This window comes from Salvelinus fontinalis, chromosome 21 (genome assembly GCF_029448725.1).
Source record: "Salvelinus fontinalis isolate EN_2023a chromosome 21, ASM2944872v1, whole genome shotgun sequence".
Classification (NCBI taxonomy): Eukaryota; Metazoa; Chordata; class Actinopteri; order Salmoniformes; family Salmonidae; genus Salvelinus; species Salvelinus fontinalis.
In genome coordinates, this window is record NC_074685.1 from 37,926,243 (window position 1) to 37,945,447 (window position 19,205).

The 19,205-nt window shown below is 45.5% G+C and overlaps 1 protein-coding gene across 5 annotated transcripts in view; it reads right to left on the reverse strand.

The window, feature by feature from the left end:
* The window catches only part of strbp (spermatid perinuclear RNA binding protein), a 127,658-nt gene that overhangs the window by 31,494 nt on the left and 76,959 nt on the right, over nucleotides 1-19,205 (reverse strand). For all 5 annotated transcript variants that reach the window (XM_055875107.1, XM_055875108.1, XM_055875106.1 and 2 more), the window contains exons 4-6: nucleotides 12,642-12,979; nucleotides 12,209-12,374; nucleotides 6,255-6,399 (exon numbers count right to left, since the gene is read on the reverse strand). In XM_055875107.1, the coding sequence (XP_055731082.1) occupies nucleotides 6,255-6,399; nucleotides 12,209-12,374; nucleotides 12,642-12,979 (649 nt within the window). The remainder of the gene's footprint in view (nucleotides 1-6,254; nucleotides 6,400-12,208; nucleotides 12,375-12,641; nucleotides 12,980-19,205) is intronic.

The window sequence follows — 19,205 nt, forward strand, 5'->3', positions numbered from 1 at the left end:
TCATCTATGCATAGTCACTTTAATAACTCTACCTACATGTACATATTACCTCAATTACCTCGACTAACCGCTGCCACCGCACATTGACTCTGTACCGGTACCCCCTGTATATGGCCTCGCTATTGTTATTTTACTGCTGCTCTTTAATTATTTTTTACTTTTATTTCTTATTCTTATTTTTTTTAACTGCATTGTTGGTTAGGGGCTCGTAAGTAAGCATTTCACTGTTGTATTCGGCGCATGTGGCAAAAACGATTTGATTGGAAGCAGCAGGTGTGTGTGTGTGTGTGTGTGTGTGTGTGTGTGTGTGTGTGTGTGTGTGTGTGTGTGTGTGTGTGTGTGTGTGTGTGTGTGTGTGTGTGTGTGTGTGTGTGTGTGTGTGTGTGTGTGTGTGTTGGTGTGTGTGTGTGTTGGTGTGTGTGTGTGTTGGTGTGTGTGTGTGTTGGTGTGTGTGTGTGTGTGTGTGTTGGTGTGTGTGTGTGTGTTGGTGTGTGTGTGTGTGTTGGTGTGTGTGTGTGTGTGTCCAGCTGCTTCTGGAGTGGATTATTACAACGCCTCCATGAAGCAGAGAGCAGGCGAAAGAGCCACAGCACTCTCTGTACTCAATGTCCCAGAGAAACTGGCCCATAGCTAGACGAGTGCAGAGAAGCTAAAAACAGACCTAAAACTAATCATAACATCAGCTGCATTTGTCTTGCTACTTATCATACAGCACCCCCAGGTACTGTACCAGCTTTAGTACACCGAGTATGGAAAAACAAGGCGACTCGTACTGATGAATAAAGTAGCTTATTAGTTTTCTATCCCGTATTGGTTCTCTCTCCCGCCATTCCACTATTCCAACACTCCCAGCTACGCAGCTACTGCACCAGCTCCTCTACCCTCGGTGTGGAGTGAGAGGACAATAGTTTAGCATCGCTATATGGGGCCACTCAAGGCTTTACACGGGTTCATTTCACTCATTCCTCTCTTATCTTTCCCTCTCTCCCAATCTCTCTCTAACCCTCTCTCTACCGTTCTCTCTCTCTCTCATCATCATCTCTCCTCAGTCAGACCACCCGACTCAGCTACGCAACGAGCTCTGATTGAGGTTATGAATGGCTCTTGGAAACTGACTATCAGTGCTCCAACCGACACTGACAAATACAGGTTTATCCAACAGGAAGCGCTAACAAATTCAAAGGTTTTGTTTTTCAGTATCTAATCTGGTTGAAAATAAATCAAGACCCTCCTTCGCATGAATGATTGATTATGAATTACATTACGACACAATTGTGAAATCTATACATTGATCCGAACACAAAATAAGAGAGCAGTAGTATAATATATAATTCCATTACGGATCAAAAAGCTGTGTCAGAAAGGGCACTTATTGAAACTTGAAATGGAGACATTCTGCACCGTAATAGGTTCCATAAAACATTGCCTAATAGGATACATAAAGCATTGCCTATCGATCTTAAAAGAATATATACAGCCTCCGTATCTATTGAAATGGAGTGGCTCTCAACGAGGCTTGCCATCCAGAGTGGGCAATATTCGACTTTTGAAATGGTCACGTTCTTTTAGCTGAGTACAGACACCACTGGGACTGATGGTGGGTTCATACAAATTACCATCCAGGCAAGGCACAGCGGGCGATATTACACCCGTAGATATATGTCGAATGAAGGTCTGCTGAGACCAAAACATCACACTTTGTTTAATCTTTCATTATAATGGAGAGAGTGTTGTGCCTCATCTTGTAATGCAACCGTACTAGACTCTGGAGATGGCCCTGTTCTTTAAGCTATGTACTTGTACAGACTGTGTACAGACACACTGTTTACAGACAGACACCCAGCCTGGGTTCATACCAATTGCTGTGATGAGTTCCTGTTGCCAGTGAGTTGCTGTGTGACACTGAGCTGTTCCTCACTGCGACAGGGCCCTTGACCCGCTCGTCTCTCGCTGGAAATACAACAGGTACGGGGGGGGGGGGGGGGGGGGGGGGATAGTTCCCCTTGATCTACAGCCGCACCCGTGTCATCTCTCATCTCTCACTCAGACCTTACTGTCGAGCAAGCTAGACCAGCACCGCGATGGATGGGTGCGTTCCTGGCTCCGCTATTGATTTGTCGGGTCTAGATGTCTCCCTCTCCCTCCCTCTCTGGGTTCCAAATAGCACCCTATTCCCTATATAGTGCACTAGTTTTGACCAGGGCCCACAGGGATTAGAGTGTGATTTGGGACGCAAACCCCAACCTCACGCCCATCTCCTCTTCCCAATTACAAACACGCCACACTCCCCACCAGTAGGCTACCACCGACAGAGGAGGAGAGATAGGACAGGAACCGCTGCCATTTTATAACCCTTTTGAGGGATGTTGTTTAGCAATGTTTCGGCTCTCACAACATCACTTTACAGTGAACAGTCTCAAAGTGACAAACTACCCGAGTATGTGAAAGAGATGGAGAATGTGAGGATGAAAAAGAAACGAATGTGGTGGCGGGGTGTCAATCAGCTCCGTGTTAGTTTACACCGGTCTTTTCTGTATGGTTTCTTTGGTCTCACACGAACCTCATCTTACTTAGTCAGGGTTAGTGAGGACCCGGGGAGAGGGAGAAAATAGACAGTTAAACAGACAGGGAGGAGACGATAGACAGAGGAAAGGGGTAGAAAGATAGACAGTGGTGTCTTATCTGCAGAGAGAACATGTGTATTCTAGGGTGGGGCTCTGACTCTGCCGTGGCCCCCCCAAAAAATTGTCAAAGACTCCAGTCACCCAAGTCATAGACTGTTCTCTCTGCTACCGCACGGCAAGTGGTACCGGAGCACCAAGTCTAGGACCAAAAGGCTCCTTAACAGCTTCTACACCCAAGCTATAAGACTGCTGAACAACTAATCAAATGGCCACCTGGACTATCTACATTGCCCCCTCCTCCCTTTGTTTTTACACTGCTGCTACTTGCTGTTTATTATCCATGCATAGTCACTTTACAAATTACCTCAACTATCCTGTACCCCCGCACATTGACTCAGTACCGGTACACCCTGTATATAGCCTCGTTATTGTTAGGTACATTTATTGTGTTACTTCTTGATTGATATTTTTTTTTTTTTTTTTTTTACTTTCGTTTATTTAGTAAATATTTTATCAACTCTACTTCTTGAACAGCATTGTTGGTTAAGGGCTTGTAAAGTAAGCATTTCACAGTGTTGTATTCGCCGCATGCGACAAATAAAATTTGATTTGATTTTCCTTCTCCCAGCCCTGTGGCTGTTTGGTTAGTCAAGAGAGGCCCATGGGTCAAATGTATAGTCTTGGTGTTGACCATGATACATGCTACAGGGCTGCTGAGACAGCATAGTAGGGTGAAGAATCACTATGACCGCAACTATGTTTACCACTTATGTTTACCACTTAGCACGTCATTACAGATTTGAGACTAATATGGCCCAGACTGCTGGATAAATTACTTTCTGTTACATAGTGGTGTGTGTGTGTGTACAGTACCTTGCGAAAGTATTCACCCACCTTGGCATTTGTCCTATTTTGTAGCCTTACAATTTGGAATAGAAAAGGTATTTTGGGGGGGGGGGGGGGGGGGTTGTACCACTTTCAAGATGCAAATTTTTTTGGGGGGTGAAACAAAAACATATGAATTAGCGATGGCCGAACGGCATAGGCAAGATCTACTGCATCTTGCCTATGCCGTTCGGCCATCGCTCATTCATATATTTTTTATGTACATATTCTTATGCATTCCTTTACTTTTCCTTTACTAAGGTAGTTGTTGATAGATATTACTGCATGGTCGGAATTAGAAGCACAAGCATTTCGCTAAACCCTCATTAACATCTGCTAAACATGTGTATGTGACAAATAACATTTTATTTGATAAGAAATAACTAAATAAAATAAAAAAACTTGAGCGTGCATAACTATTCACCCCCCCCCAAAGTCAATACTTTGTAGAGCCACCCTTTGCAGAAATTACAGCTGCAAGTCTCTTGGTGTATGTCTCTATAAGCTTGGCACATCTAGCCACTGGGATTTTTTTCCCATTCTTCAAGGCAAAACTGCTACAGCTCCTTCAAGTTGGATGGGTTCCACTGGTGTACAGCAATCTTTAAGTCATACCACAGATTTTCAATTGGATTGAGGTCTGGGCTTTGACTAGGCCATTCCAAGACATTTAAATGTTTGCCCTTAAACCACTCAAGTGTTGCTTTAGCAGTATGCTTAGGGTCATTGTCCTGCTGGAAGGTGAATCTCTGTCCCAGTCTCAAATCTCTGTGAGACTGAAACAGTTTCCATCAAGAATTTCCTGTATTTAGCGCCATCCATCATTCCTTCAATTCTGTCCAGTTTCCCAGTCCTTGCCGATGAAAAACATCCACACAGCATGATGCTGCCAGCACCACGCTTCACTGTGGGGATGGCGTTCTCGGGGTGATGAGAGGTGTTGGATTTGCGCCAGACATAGTGTTTTCCTTGATGGCCAAAAAGCTACATTTTAGTCTCATCTGACCAGAGTACCTTCTTCCATATGTTTGGGGAGTCTCCCACATGCCTTTTGACGAACACCAAACGTGTTTGCTAATTTTTATCTTTAAGCAATGGCTTTTTTTCTGGCCACTCTTCCGTAAAGCCCAGCTCTGTGGAGTATACGGCTTAAAGTGGTCCTATAGACAGATACTCCAATCTCCGCTGTGGAGCTTTGCAGCTCCTTCAGGGTTATCTTTGGTCTCTTTGTTGCCTCTCTGATTAATGCCCTCCTTGCCTGGTCCATGAGTTTTGGTGGACGGCCCTCTCTTGGCAGGTTTGCTGTGGTGCCATTGTCACGCCCTGGCCTTAGTATTCTTTGTTTTCTTTATTATTTTAGTTAGGTCAGGGTGTGACATGGGTAATTTATGTGGGTTTTGTAGTGTCCAGGGTGGTTGTAAGGTTTAGGGGGTTTATTTAGAGTAGTTGGGTTTATGTTTAGTATAGTTGTCTAGCTGTGTTTATGTTGTGTGTAGTTGTCTAGGAAAGTCTATGGTTGCCTGAATGGGTTCCCAATTAGAGACAGCTGGTTTCTGTTGTCTCTGATTGGGAGCCATATTTAAGGTAGCCATAGGCTTTAGTTTGTTGTGGGGAATTGTCTATGTCTAAACGTTAGTAGCTTGTGTGTGCACTTTCGTTTTGTAGCTTCACGGTCGTTTGTTGTTTTGTTAGTTTGTAAGTGTTTTGTTTCGTTTTGCCTTCTTCAATAATAAAAGAAGATGGCTTATTTTCCACATGCTGCGTTTTGGTCCGTCTCACTCCCACACGATCGTGACAGCCATATTTTTGTAATGGATTTAATGTTGCTCCGTGGGATGTTCAAAGTTTCGGATATTTTTTTATAACCCATCCCTGATCTGTACTTTTCCACAACTTTGTCCCTGACCTGTTTGGAGAACTCCTTGGTCTTCATGGTGCAACTTGCTTGGTGATGCCCCTTGCTTAGTAGTGTTGCAGACGCTGGGGCCTTTTGGGAACAAGTGTAAATATGCTGAGATCATGTGACACTAAGATTGCACACAGGTGGACTTTATTTAACTAATTATGTGACTTCTGTAGGTAATTGGTTGCACCAGATCTTATTTAGGGGCTTCATAGCAAAGGGGGTGAAAACCTATGCATGCCCCACTTTTCAGTTTTTTAAAACATTTTAAAACAAGTAATTTTTTTCATTTCACTTCACCAATTTGGACTATTTTGTGTATGTCCACTACATGAAATCCAAATAAAAAATCATTTAAATTACAGGGTGTAATGCAACAAAATAGGAAAAACGCCAAGGGGGATGAATACTTCAGCAAGGCACTGTACGTGCACACCATGCGCAAGGTTTGATGAAGAGTTAGTGTAGAGGGAATATGGCGTCTTGTCTTATGCATGTACTGCAGGAGGAGTACGGGTGTAGCTTGGGAGAGGGCCATGGATATATTTTCAAAGCTTACTGTGTCCCAGTGGAGTGCTGCTAACAACACTAGTGCTGCTGATCTCTGCAGTAGCATAAATCACACACACACACACACACACACACACACACAGATGTGCGCACAAACATGCATATGCAAACCTACACACCTCAATACCTCCCCCCTCTATATCCCTCTTCCATGCAAAGACAAACTCATTTCATTTCCCCCTTAATTTAACCCCATTTCAGTACCTCCGTTGGAAGAGAAAAAGACACACGTAAACACAAAAACAACAGCGAAACAGACGTGATTGTGGTACCTTGTTCGTCCGTGTCGCTGTCCTCTCTCATCTGCGGGGAGGTGAGGGTGACCTTCAGGGTGAGTTTTGGCTCTGTCGTACTACACACCAAGATGGCTGCCTCTGGCACACAGCGCTGCACCTCGTACTTCTCTTCGGTTAACTTCTGTTAGGGGTCAGAGGTCAATAACAGCAGGCGTTAGAGGTCAAGGGTCAAAGGTCACAGCCAGGACAAACTGCTTGGGTCATGACAATCTCAGCTGGTCTCAGTCCAGGCTGTGAAAGCCGTTAAGAGCAAGCCCAATCACCAACAGTGCATTTCGCACACACACACACACACACACACACACACACACACACACACACACACACACACACACACACACACACACACACACACACACGATGCATTTACAAAGCAGATTATGAGAAGAGAGAGCGAGGGGGAGAATAAAAAGAAAGAAAGAAAAAAGAGGTCCTGATTGAAAACAACATTGTTTGATGTGGAGGCTGAAAGCTAGTTCTGTCGCTATAATCCCTTGTATTAATGCCAGCCACACAATTACAATGTGCATGTCCTTTTTATGCATTCTTCCCACACACACACACACACACAATTACGATGTGTGTGTGTGCATGTGTGTGTGTGTGAGTCCTTTTTATTAATTCTTCTCTCATACAAGGGAAATCAATTACCTCTGGCCCCAGTGATCCGGCTTAAGATCAGATGATGAATTTTAGAGTGTCAGCAGCACTCAGACAGCCATACACACTGATACACACACACACACACTGATACACACACACACACTGATACACACACACACAAAGATACACACACACACCAAAGATACACACACACACACTGATACACACACACACACACACACTGATACACACACACACAAAGATACATAAACCCGCGCAAAGACATAAAGACACACACAAATACACTACCAAAGATACATAAAAAAAACACACACACACACTCAAGGACACATAGCTAGTGCGTTGGCTGTTTAACTGCGCAGCCACACAGGACCAATCTGCAATCCATTACAATGTGATCTAAAGCACTGGGATGCTGACTCCCACGCCTGACACTGCCTGACTGGATGCCTCTCTGACCGGCTATTTAACATGGAGGGGGCCGGCAAGAGAAGAGAGGGAGGGAGAGGGGGCCATGGGAGAGGGGGCCATGGAAGAGCGGGAGAGAGGAGATGGGAAAGGGCTCGGAGTAATAAGACAGAACCATAAATGTCCCACAAGTTTCACACAACATTCCACTGACATATGGGAAAACAAGCCAAAAATGTAGCTCTGATATGGCTATGGATGTGAGCATGTGTTAACATGGAAATGTAGGCTTCAATTTAAACCAAGGCCAAGAAAATGCTGCTATGTGTGTACTGTGAACTCTACACCATCGCTATATGAGGCCATATATACACAGGCAGTCAGGAAAGCAAAGGCTAGCTTTTTCAAACAGATATTTGCATCCTGTAGCACAAACTCCAAAAAGTTCTGGGACGCTGTAAAGTCCATGGAGAATAAGAGCACCTCCTCCCAGCTGCCCACTGCACTGAGGCTAGGAAACACTGTCACCACAGATAAATCCACGATAATCTAGAATTTCAATGAGCATTTTTCTACGGCTGGCCATGCTTTCCACCTGGCTACCCCTACCCCGGTCAACAGCTCTGCACCCCCCACAGCAACTTGCCCAAGCCTCCGCTATTTCTCCTTCACCCAAATCCAGATAGCTGATGTTCTGAAAGAGCTGCAAAATCTGGACCCCTACAAATCAGCCGGGCTAGACAATCTGGACCCTCTCTTTCTAAAATTATCCGCCGCAATTGTTGCAACCCCTATTACTAGCCTGTTCAACCTCTCTTCAGTATCGTCTGAGATCCCCAAAGATTGGAAAGCTACCGCGGTCATCCCCCTCTTCAAAAGGGGGAGACACTCTAGACCCAAACTGTTACATACCTATATCAATCCTGGCCTGCCTTTCTAAGGTCTTCGAAAGCCAACAAACAGATCACCGACCATTTCGAATCCCACCGTACCTTCTCCGCTATGCAATCTGGTTTTAGAGCTGGTCATGGGTGCACCTCAGCCACGCTCAAGGTACTAAACGATATTATAACCGCCATCGATAAAAGACAATACTGTGCAGCCTTCTACATCAACCTGGCCAAGGCTTTCGACTCTGTCAATCACCGCATTCTTATCGGAAGACTCAACAGCTTTGGTTTCTCAAATGATTGCCTCGCCTTGTTCAACAACTACTTCTCAGATAGAGTTCAGTGTGTCAAATCGAAATGTTGTCCGGACCGCTGGCAGTCTCAAAGGGGGTGCCACAAGGTTCAATTCTCGGGCCGACTCTTTTCTCTGTATACATCAATGATGTCGCTCCTGCTGCTGGTGATTCTCTGATCCACCTCTACGCAGGCGCCACCATTCTGTATACTTCTGGCCCTTCTTTGGACACTGTGTTAACAAAACTCCAGATGAGCTTCAATGCCATACAACTCTCCATCCGTGGCCTCCAACTGCTCTTAAATGCAAGTAAAACTAAATGCATGCTCTTCAACCGATCGTTGCCCACACCTGCCCGCCCGTCTAGTATCACTACTCTGGACGGTTCTGACTTAGAATACGTGGACAACTACAAAAACCTAGGTGTCTGGTTAGACTCTCCTTCCAGACTTACAATAAGCATCTCCAATCCAAAATTAAATCCAGAATAAGCTTCCTATTTCACAACAAAGCATCCTTCACTCATGCTGCCAAATATACTCTCGTAAAACTGACTATCCTACTGATCCTTGACTTCGGCGATGTCATTTACAAAATAGCCTCCAACACTCTACTCAGCAAATTGGATGTAGTCTATCACAGTGCCATCCGTTTTGTCACCAAAGCCCCATATACTACCCACCACTGCGCCCTGTATGCTCTCGTTGGCTGGCCCTCGCTTCATATTCGTCGCCAACTCCACTGGCTCCAGGTCATCTATAAGTCTTTGCTAGGTAAAGCCCTGCATTATCACAGCTTACTGGTCACCATAGCAGCACCCACTCGTAGCACGTGCTCCTGCAGGTATATTTCACTGGTCATCCCCAAAGCCAACTCCTCCTTTGGCCGCCTTTCCTTACAGTTCTCTGCTGCCAATGACTGGTACAAATTACAAAAATCACTGAAGCTGGAGTCTTATATCTCCCTCACTAACTTTAAGCATCAGCTGTCGGAGCAGCTTTCCGATTATTGCACCTGTACACAGCCCATCTGTAAATAGCCCACCCAACTACCTCATCCACATATTGTGATTTTATTTTTTGCTCCTTTGCACGCCAGTATCTCTACTTGCACATTCATCTTCTGCATATCTATCACTCCAGTGTTTAATTGCTAAATTCGAATTATTTCGCCACTATGGCCTATTTATTGCCTTACCTCCCTAATCTTACTACATTTGTGCACACTGTACACAGATGTTTTCTATGGTGTTATTGACTGTACGTTTGTTTATCCCATGTGTAAGTCTGTGTTGTTTGTGTCACACTGCTTTGCTTTATCTTGGCCAGGTCGCAGTTGTAAATGAGAACTTGTTCTCAAATGGCCGACCTGTTTAAATAAAGGTGAAATAAATAAACTAAATTAATAATATGTTGAGTGGAAACAGGTATGCTTGGGATTAGGAAGTATACAGTGGCAGTTCCTATGAGTATACCTGTTCATGTAGCAGAGGTTAACCTTGCCTACATGTATGCTCACGCAAGCGTGTGTTTGTGTGTTCGGTTGCTACCGCGCGCACGCGCGCGTGTGTGTGTTTGTGTTTGTGCTCGTGCCGTGTCCACATGCGCGTGTGTATCCGTGCGCGGGTGAATACCTCTGCTGCCATATGTGTGTTTGACTAATTAGGAAACCTCCTGGCTGACAGTCCTATATTAATTTCACATGGTAGCAGCTTATAAATAGAACCGTAGCTTCTCGTCTCCTGGCTTCTGTTGCTGCCCTCTCCGCGACGACTGCACTGTGACGAGAGGTTGACGGAGGGGGGGTAAGAAGGACTGACTTCTTAACCCCTCCCCCCCGGACTTACCCCCGGGCTGTCTAGCGTTACAAAACCCGATCTAGCCAGACCTCCTGCACACAGGCACCGAGTGTCTCCTATCTACAGGTGGAGAATACACGAGTCCAATATAGCACCGACTGCTAAATGAATGGGTTCCATAGCACAGAGCAGTGTGTGTGTGTGTGTGTGTGTGTGTGTGTGTGTGTGTGTGTGTGTGTGTGTGTGTGTGTGTGTGTGTGTGTGTGTGTGTGTGTGTGTGTGTGTGTGTGTGTGTGTGTGTGTGTGTGTGTGTGTGTGTGTGTGTGTGTGGGGGGGGGGTGATAATTTACCGGCCATTTGAGAAATTTACCAGACTCATTTGCATTGGGTGCATATAAATCATTAGGGCATCCACCCGCTGTGCTTAGAATGAGAGAAATCACATTTGAATGATGGTAATTCATCTTAACAGAACATGCAACTCCTGTAATAAAACGTCATTTTCAAACAATTGCCAAAATGCAATTCACAGGAGAACACCATTCTAAACAGCACGCCTGATGCGAGCGGTTAGATACATGACAGAGATGAAAGTCTGTTAGAAATGTAAAAAGGGGGAGAATCTAAAGATGCAACAGGATGCGTAGCTAATATAACTAGACTGAAACGTGGGCTTTTATAAGCTCAGTCATTGCGCAACAATTCTGAACGCAATCGCGTGTTTTTTTTTAAAGAAGCTAACCTCGGCTTCTGGACGACGAAAGAAAGAACAGTAGAACAGGAACAGGAGAGAAATCCTGTTTTCAATGGCATATGAGGAAGTCTTTAGAAAAGAATTGCCTCCACGTTTCTAATGGTAGGATTTTTAATGGGCTACTTTGAAACAAGGTAAGAACGACGTGGCTCACAATACGAAGTAAAAAAGTTCAGGTTGCAAATCATTTAAGTAGATACTGCCTACTGCCTCCAGCTCACATTGCAAAATGATGGGTGACGCATTGATATAGCCTGCCTACCGTTGATTACGCACTTGAACCGCGAATGGGAGAGGAGCTTCAATTACCAGCTGAGAAATAAAAAGAGTAGCTCTTAATCGCGTGTTTTTTATTTTATTTTTTTAAATCGCGCGTTTTTTTTAAACACGCGATTGCGTTCAGAATTTTTGCGCAATGACTGAGCTTATAAAAGCCCACGTTTCAGTCCGGTAGCAACAAGCTGTTTGAGGAGCTGCAGCAGCAGCAGCTCGTGTGCCGTCTGACAAGTGATATCCCCCTCAAAATAGGCTCTGTACGCTGTGAGCAAGTGATACAGAAGATGCAGAAGAAGATGCATGACGACTAACGAAAATACACACAATTCAATTCCACTACATTTAGCAAATGAATCCATAGACTGATATTTCCATTAACGAATAAAAAATAATTATTTTGTCTACTCGAAGATAGCTGGGCTGTCAGTGAACAATTTGAGGTTGACTTAGAAGCAATGCAAATACCAAGGTACAGCTATATGGACACGCAATCATACTTTTGAATGGTAATTTTACAAACATATGTTATAATAAATCGAATTGAAACCTGTATTCCAGTATGGTAAATGGTGAAACAGATTTGGCTCATTAATCTATGCGGTCCAAATAATGGTGATCCCACACTTCTTTGAAAATATACATTGTAGAATAATAGTGAAGACATCAAATATTCAGAAATAACAAATATGGAATCATGTAGTAACCAAAAAGGGATAGTTTATTCTGCCGTCAATTTGGCCGGCAACAATTGTATTTATCATATTTTTTTCTGAATTTTTTGGGGGGGGGGGGGGGGGACCAAAAGCCGTCAATTACCTGCTAACGGAAACCCTGGTGTGTGTGTTTGTGTGCACTGCGTGCGTCCGTCTCTCTCATATCTCTTACTTGTATCTGCAGGGGCAGGTTATCACAGACAGTGCACAGCAGTGCATCTGTGGGTTTCTCTCGACACATCAGCACCAGCTCCAGGTTCATGTCCTCTTTGATGAGCAGCCCTTTAGCCACCAGGCCGATCCTCATCACCCCACACAGCACACCTCCACCAGGCTCCCTGGGGATAACAGCTGGGTTACACTTAAAACATTGGATAGGTGAACTAACCGACTAACTAACTAAACTACAGAAACTGTACTACCACGTAAGTTATTAGAGAAAACAGATCAATATCAAGTCGTCAATAGAATTCCATAACATCAAGAGTCAAAATGTCCCAATATCTGGAAATTGAAATTAACCAATAGAAATGACTGTCGACCTGGCAGACACGCAACGGAACACCATAGGCCTATATCGCAGCATGCATCAGTCGGAACCCCACCTGCTGCTGCTGTCTGTGCAGTCATCTGGGCTGGCGCTGGGACTAACGTCGGGGTCGTCGTTAAGGTCGTCGTCATGGTCAGCACTACCGTCCTCTGTCGCCGTGCTGTCTGTGGGGTTCGGCTGGCCGTCGGTCTGGCCGGCTGCTGCGTCTGCCTGGCTGTTACTCTGCACCGATTGGACATTGCTCTGGTCTATCCAATCAGAGACGTGCTTGAGGGCACCCTCCACGGTGGACACCAGGGTCTGGACCGCCTCCAGTTCAGACGACGATGGGTAGATGGTGGAGTGTTTGGCCATGACGTGACGGTCATCATTACCGAACGAACGGAAGGACCTCTGTAGGGGAGAGAGAAGAGGTAAAGAAAAAGAGAGAAAGATAGATAGAGGGAGATAGAGAGAGAGGAAGGAGAGTGAGATAGAAACACAATGAACAGTTCACACACAACAAACGAACACAATACACAAATCTATTGGGCACACACTCATCCCAAACACACACACACACACACAAACCATACAAACACAACCCTCTCTGTTTCCAAACTATTTCTCCATTTTCTATTTCTTGCAAACACATCCAGTCGTGTTAGTAGTTCCAAGGGCACCTCTGGAGAAAAACATTCAACAGCAGATTAAACTTTAATCAATCAAACTCACCTCAGCTTCAACGGATGGCCAAACAAACGTCTGTCCAGGTAACATATCCTCTAACAGCCCTGTCTGCTCTGCTCTGTTCACACCCTGCCCTGTGCCGTGTGTGTGTGTGTGTGTGTGTGTTCTCACCATGCCCTGCAGCTCTCTGCAACCGACCGTATTGTAGTTCACTATGGAGAGGCCACCACTGGCAACTTGAATTCCAAATCACGCACCCATGTACACTCACACACACACCTCTCACCACACCCCTGTCAAACTGAACTACCTCCTGAAGTAGTGCCGGGGAGACGCAGCCAGCATTAAAACGCCTGTCAACACTTTTATCTTTCAGTCTGTGTGTGTGTGTGTGTGTGTGTGTGTGTGTGTGTGTGTGTGTGTGTGTGTGTGTGTGTGTGTGTGTGTGTGTGTGTGTGTGTGTGTGTGTGTGTGTGTGTGTGTGTGTGTGTGTGTGTGTGTGTGTGTGTAAATTGAGATTTTGCATCACTGGCCTACTCACAGTAACACAATATGAAGACTGGTACTCAGTGACGTGATGGATTTGCCCCAAACATAACACATTGTATTCAGGACATAAAGTTCATTTCTTTGTAATATTTTTGGCAGTTTTACTTTACTACCTTATTGCAAACATGATTGGCTTGATTTGTTTGGACCCCAGGAAGAGTAGTTGCTGCTTTGGAACTAAACACCTCCCTCTGCAACTGGATCCTGGACGACCCCGGGTGGTGAGGGTAGGCAACAACACATCTGCCACACTGATCCTCAACACGGGGGCCCCTCAGGGGTGCGTGCTTAGTCCCCTCCTGTACTCCCCTGTTCACCCACGACTGCGTGTCCAGGCACGACTCCAACACCATCATTACGTTTTTGAAAAGTCTAATGGACAAATGTTGCACAATCCAGGTGTGGAAAGCTCTGAGACTTACCCAGAAAGACTGACAGCTGCAATCGCTGCCAAATGTGCTTCTACAAAGTATTGAGGAGGGTTGTGAATACTTACGTAAATTAGATATTTCTGTATCTAAACATTTTTTTTACTCTAATGTGTAAAAACAGAGTGTGTGTAGATGGGTGAGAAGAAAAAAAAACAATTTAATCCATTTTGATTTCAAGCTGTAACACAACAAAATGTGGAATAAGTCAAGGGGTGTGAATACTTCCTGAAGGCACTGCCAGCAAATGTATCATCCTCATGGGTGGGACATCAATTTAAAGCCAATGACAGCCTCCATCTGATGGCTGCGACCCCACCACCTCACACTCTCTGCCCCCCCCCCCCTTCCTAACCATCCTCAATCAAGTCGAATTCAATTCCATCCTAACCTCCCTGACTCCCCCACCTCATCTAATTCAATCAAGCAACCAGCTCTCAGCCTCCCCCTGACTCACCCGGACTGCTAAGGGGGAGGAGGGAACAGCAGTACTGGGGGAACTGACCCAATTCTCTTATCTATTTCAAATTCATATCTCTACATTTTACATTTTATTATTATCATCATCCCCCCCCCCCCCCCCCCCATTTTCTCCCCAATTTCGTGGTATCAGTTACAGTCTTGTCTCATCACTGAAACTCCCGTACGGACTCGGGAGAGGCGAAGGTCGAGAGCCGTGCGTCCTCCGAAACACAACCCAGCCGCACTGCTTCTTCACACAATGCCCACCTAACCCGGAAGCCAGCCGCACCAATGTGTCGGAGGAAACACCGTACACCTGGCAACCGTGTCAGTGTGCACCGCGCCCGGCCAGTCACAGGAGTCGCTAGTACGCGATGGGACAAGGACATCCTGCCGGGCAAACCCTCCCATAACCCGGACGACGCTGGGCCAATTATGCGCCACCCCATGGGTCTCCCGGTCGCGGCCGGCTGCGACAAAGTCTGGACTCGAACCCAGAATCTCTAATGGCCCAGCTAGCACTGCAAAGCAGTGTCTTAGACCACTGCTCCACTCGGGAGGTTACAAATTAAGTCAAATCAAAGTTTATTTGCCACGTGCGCTGAATGCAACAGGTGTAGACCTTACAGTGAAATGCTGACTTACAGGCTCTAACCAACAGTAAAAAAAAAAAGGTATTAGGTGAACAATAGGTAGGTAAAGAAACAAAAACAACAGTAAAAAGACAGTGAAAAATAACAGTAGCGAGGCTATATACAGTAGCGTGTTACCATTTTAGTCATTTAGCAGACGCTCCAGAGCGACTTACAATTAGTGCATTCATCTTAAGATAGCCGGGGTGAGACAACCACATATCACAATCGCCGTCCGTCCGTACATTTACCCTAAATAAAGTAGCAAAGGCAGCGCTAGACGGAAAATAAATGTATTTTAAATAAAAACATGGCTCCTCTGCTCCACATCAAATCCCTTCGTATATCAAAATCCACTCCGTTCGTGCCATTTGGTGTAGCCTAACGAGTTTGACAAGTTTAGCAAGACATGTTTGCTCCCTTATCTGCTCCATAACATTAGCGACCTATTTAAATTCAGTATTAATCGATGACTTTTTTTTAGTATCACCATCAAGTACACGTGTTTTACTAAGCCTCCTCACCCAAACACTGCTCGTGTCCTGACCTTTAGAGTAGCAGAGAGGATGACATCCCGCCTCCTATCAATCCTCTAGAAGTCGCTGCCACAGCAGAACAGAAGTAGCAAACTCCATCCTAATTACACGGTGACATTCTCCAGACGACGAAGGTAGGAGAGAAACAGGACCGCTTCCACAAAGGTCAACGGGATTTTGGTTCTAATCAGGAGTAACACTGCAACCTTTTCATTCCTCCCCTATTTGGGTGCCACATGCTGCGTTAGTGTTTTTCTTTCCCAAATGAAGAGGAGAGGCTGTACTGTGTGTGTGTGTGTGTGTGTGTGTGTGTGTGTGTGTGTGTGTGTGTGTGTGTGTGTGTGTGTGTGTGTGTGTGTGTGTGTGTGTGTGTGTGTGTGTGTGTGTGTGTGTGTGTGTGTGTGTGTGTGTGTGTGTGTGTGTGTGTGTGTGTGTGTGCGTGTAATTCCAGGGGCGTGATACAGCATGCATAGCGGAGGTCAATTATCCTGCTCTTCCATTAGTCTCCATTCATACATTCTAATATTATATCACAGTGTGTCTGTGTGTGTGTGTCTTCCTGCTCTGTGCAGTGCTGTGTTTAACAGGCTCCCAGTAGTAGAGTTTATGAGGCGTTTCTAATGTGAGCCATAACAGTTATAAAACACTATAAAACACCCGTAAAACCTGCAGGAACCCGGGTTTAAGGGTCACAAAGGTGTACTGTAGGTGGTGCCCCTCCCCACACTGCAGGTAAATCTGTTGCCTTTATAATCTGATACCACCTTTACATGCTAGCTAGGCTAGCCTCAGGATGGGCTTGTGGGCTTTTATATTAGACACAGGCATGGGGGACCAAGCTGATAACTCTACTTACACACAAACACGCAAACACACACACACACACACACACACACACACTGATTACTTGGTGAATGAGACGTCGCTGCAGCACAATGGCCCTGCATGAGACTAATGAGTTTCAGCTACCTCGCTGTGACACACACGCACACACCGTCTCGTAGCACATGCCCGGTTTATCCCACCTCGTTGTCACACACACACTCCGTCTCGCACACACTCCGTCTCCAAGACAGCTGTCGTCGTCAACCGCCCCGCTCTCCCGCCCGCCATGAGTCCCAGAGGTCCCTCATGCAATATGTTAGCGAGACATCTATCCAATCAAAAGCAGGCAGGATGGGGAGTAATGAATTAGAAATTAGTTTACTATCACAGAGGATTGAAGAGCATTAGCTGAAAATACAGGAATTTTTGCTCAATTTTAAAACACTAAAACTTCAAAATGAATATTAAAAAGTACAATTTAAACTTAAACAGGCTCTATTCTTGCACTTCATAGACGTGGTATAAATAATGTATAAGGAGGAGCTACTTAGCTAGAAGAGCCTAGGAGGGCCTTAAACGTTTCCCACCACAGCACATACAGTAATATTGTCAACCACAGATCCTCTACGTTAGAAATGTTTAATGCCTTTTTAGTTGAAATAGTAGTCCCCTGGGAGTCGTCATCACCTGGCCACATACACAATGCGGTTTGGCTACACTATCCACACACACACACACACACACACACACACACACACACACACACACACACACACACACACACACACACACACACACACACACACACACACACACACACACACACACACACACACACACACGTCAGCTAGTCTGGTATCTATACCACACAGGAGACTACTGTCAACCATCTACTACAGACAGGGGAGGGGACTGGCCTCAGTCTGACTAACTATCCCGCAGCCCACAAATATAAATAACCTATAGCCTACTACTACTTTCACAACCACAGGTGTGAGTGGAGGGGACAGGCTCGAGGTGACAGGCTCGAGCTTCAGGTAAAACAGGAAACTGTCCCTCACTTGCCTACTGTGTTGATGTAGTCTCATCAACAGTCCAGACACACTCGTTCAACTATATCTACAGGCAAACCACAAACGACCACTTTCACAGCTATAGGTCGTGTGTGTGGTTAAGGATATGAACTGAAGGTGAACCACAGTGCACATGTGTGTAGCCTATACAAAGCATGAAGAATGTATTCAGACCCCTTGACTTTTTTTCACATTGTCACAGCCTTATTCTAAAATTGATTAAATCGTTGTTTTTTTTCTCCTTATCAATCTACACACAATACCCCATAATGACAAAAAGTATTGAAGGTCCCCAAGAACACAGTGGCCTCCATCATTCTTAAATGGAAGAAGTTTGGAACCACCAAGACTCTTCCTAGAGCTGGCCGCCCGGCCAAACTGAGCAATCTCGAGAGAAGGGCCTTGGTCAGGGAGTTGATAAAGAACCCGATGGTCACTCTGACAGAGCTCTTGAGTTCCTCTGTGGAGATGGGAGAACCTACCTGAAGGACAACCACCTCTGCAGCACTCCACCAATCAGGCCTTTATGGTAGAGTGGCCAGACGGAAGCCACTCCTCAGTAAAAGGCACATGACAGCTCGCTTGGAGTTTGCCAAAAGGCACCTAAAGGACTCTCAGACCATAAGAAACAAGACTCTCTTGTCTGACGAAACCAAGATTGAACTCTTTGGCCTGAATGCCTGGTCTGTCTGGAGGAAACATGGCACCATCCCTACGGTGAAGCATGGTGGTGGCACCATCATCCTGTGGGGATGTTTTTCAGCGGCAGGGGCTGGGAGAAGATGAACAGAGTAAAATACAGAGAAATCCTTGATGAAAACCTGCTCCAGAGTGCTCAGGACCTCAGACTGGGGCGAAGGTTCACCTTCCAACAGGACAACATCCCTAAGCACACAACCAAGGGCAACGCAGTAGTGGCTTCAGGACAAGTCTCTGAATGTCCTTGAGTGGCCCAGCCAGAGCCCGGACTTGGACCCGATCGAACATGTCTGGAGAGACCTGAAAATAGCTGTGCAGCGACGCTCCCCATCCAACCTGACAGAGCTTGAGAGGATCTGCAGAGAAGAATGGGAGAAACTCCCCAAATACAGGTGTGCCAAGCTTGTAGCGTCATACCCAAGAAGACGTGAGGCTGTAATCGCTGCCAAAGGTGCTTCAACAAAGTACTGAGTAAAGGGTCTGAATACTTACGTAAATGTGATATTTCAGTATTTAATTTGTTATACATTTCTGAAAACCTGTCTTTGCTTTGTCATTATGGGGAATTGTATGTAGATTGATAAGGGGGGGGGGGGAGTATTTTATCAATTTCAGAATAAGGCTGTAACGTAACAAAATATATCTGTGAGAGATGACAGTGTGTACATGAGGGGTCGACATTCACGGCTGCCCGCTAGCCCGGGGAGGTTTTGGAAACCCTCTGGGCCAGTCGATCATCCCGTCAG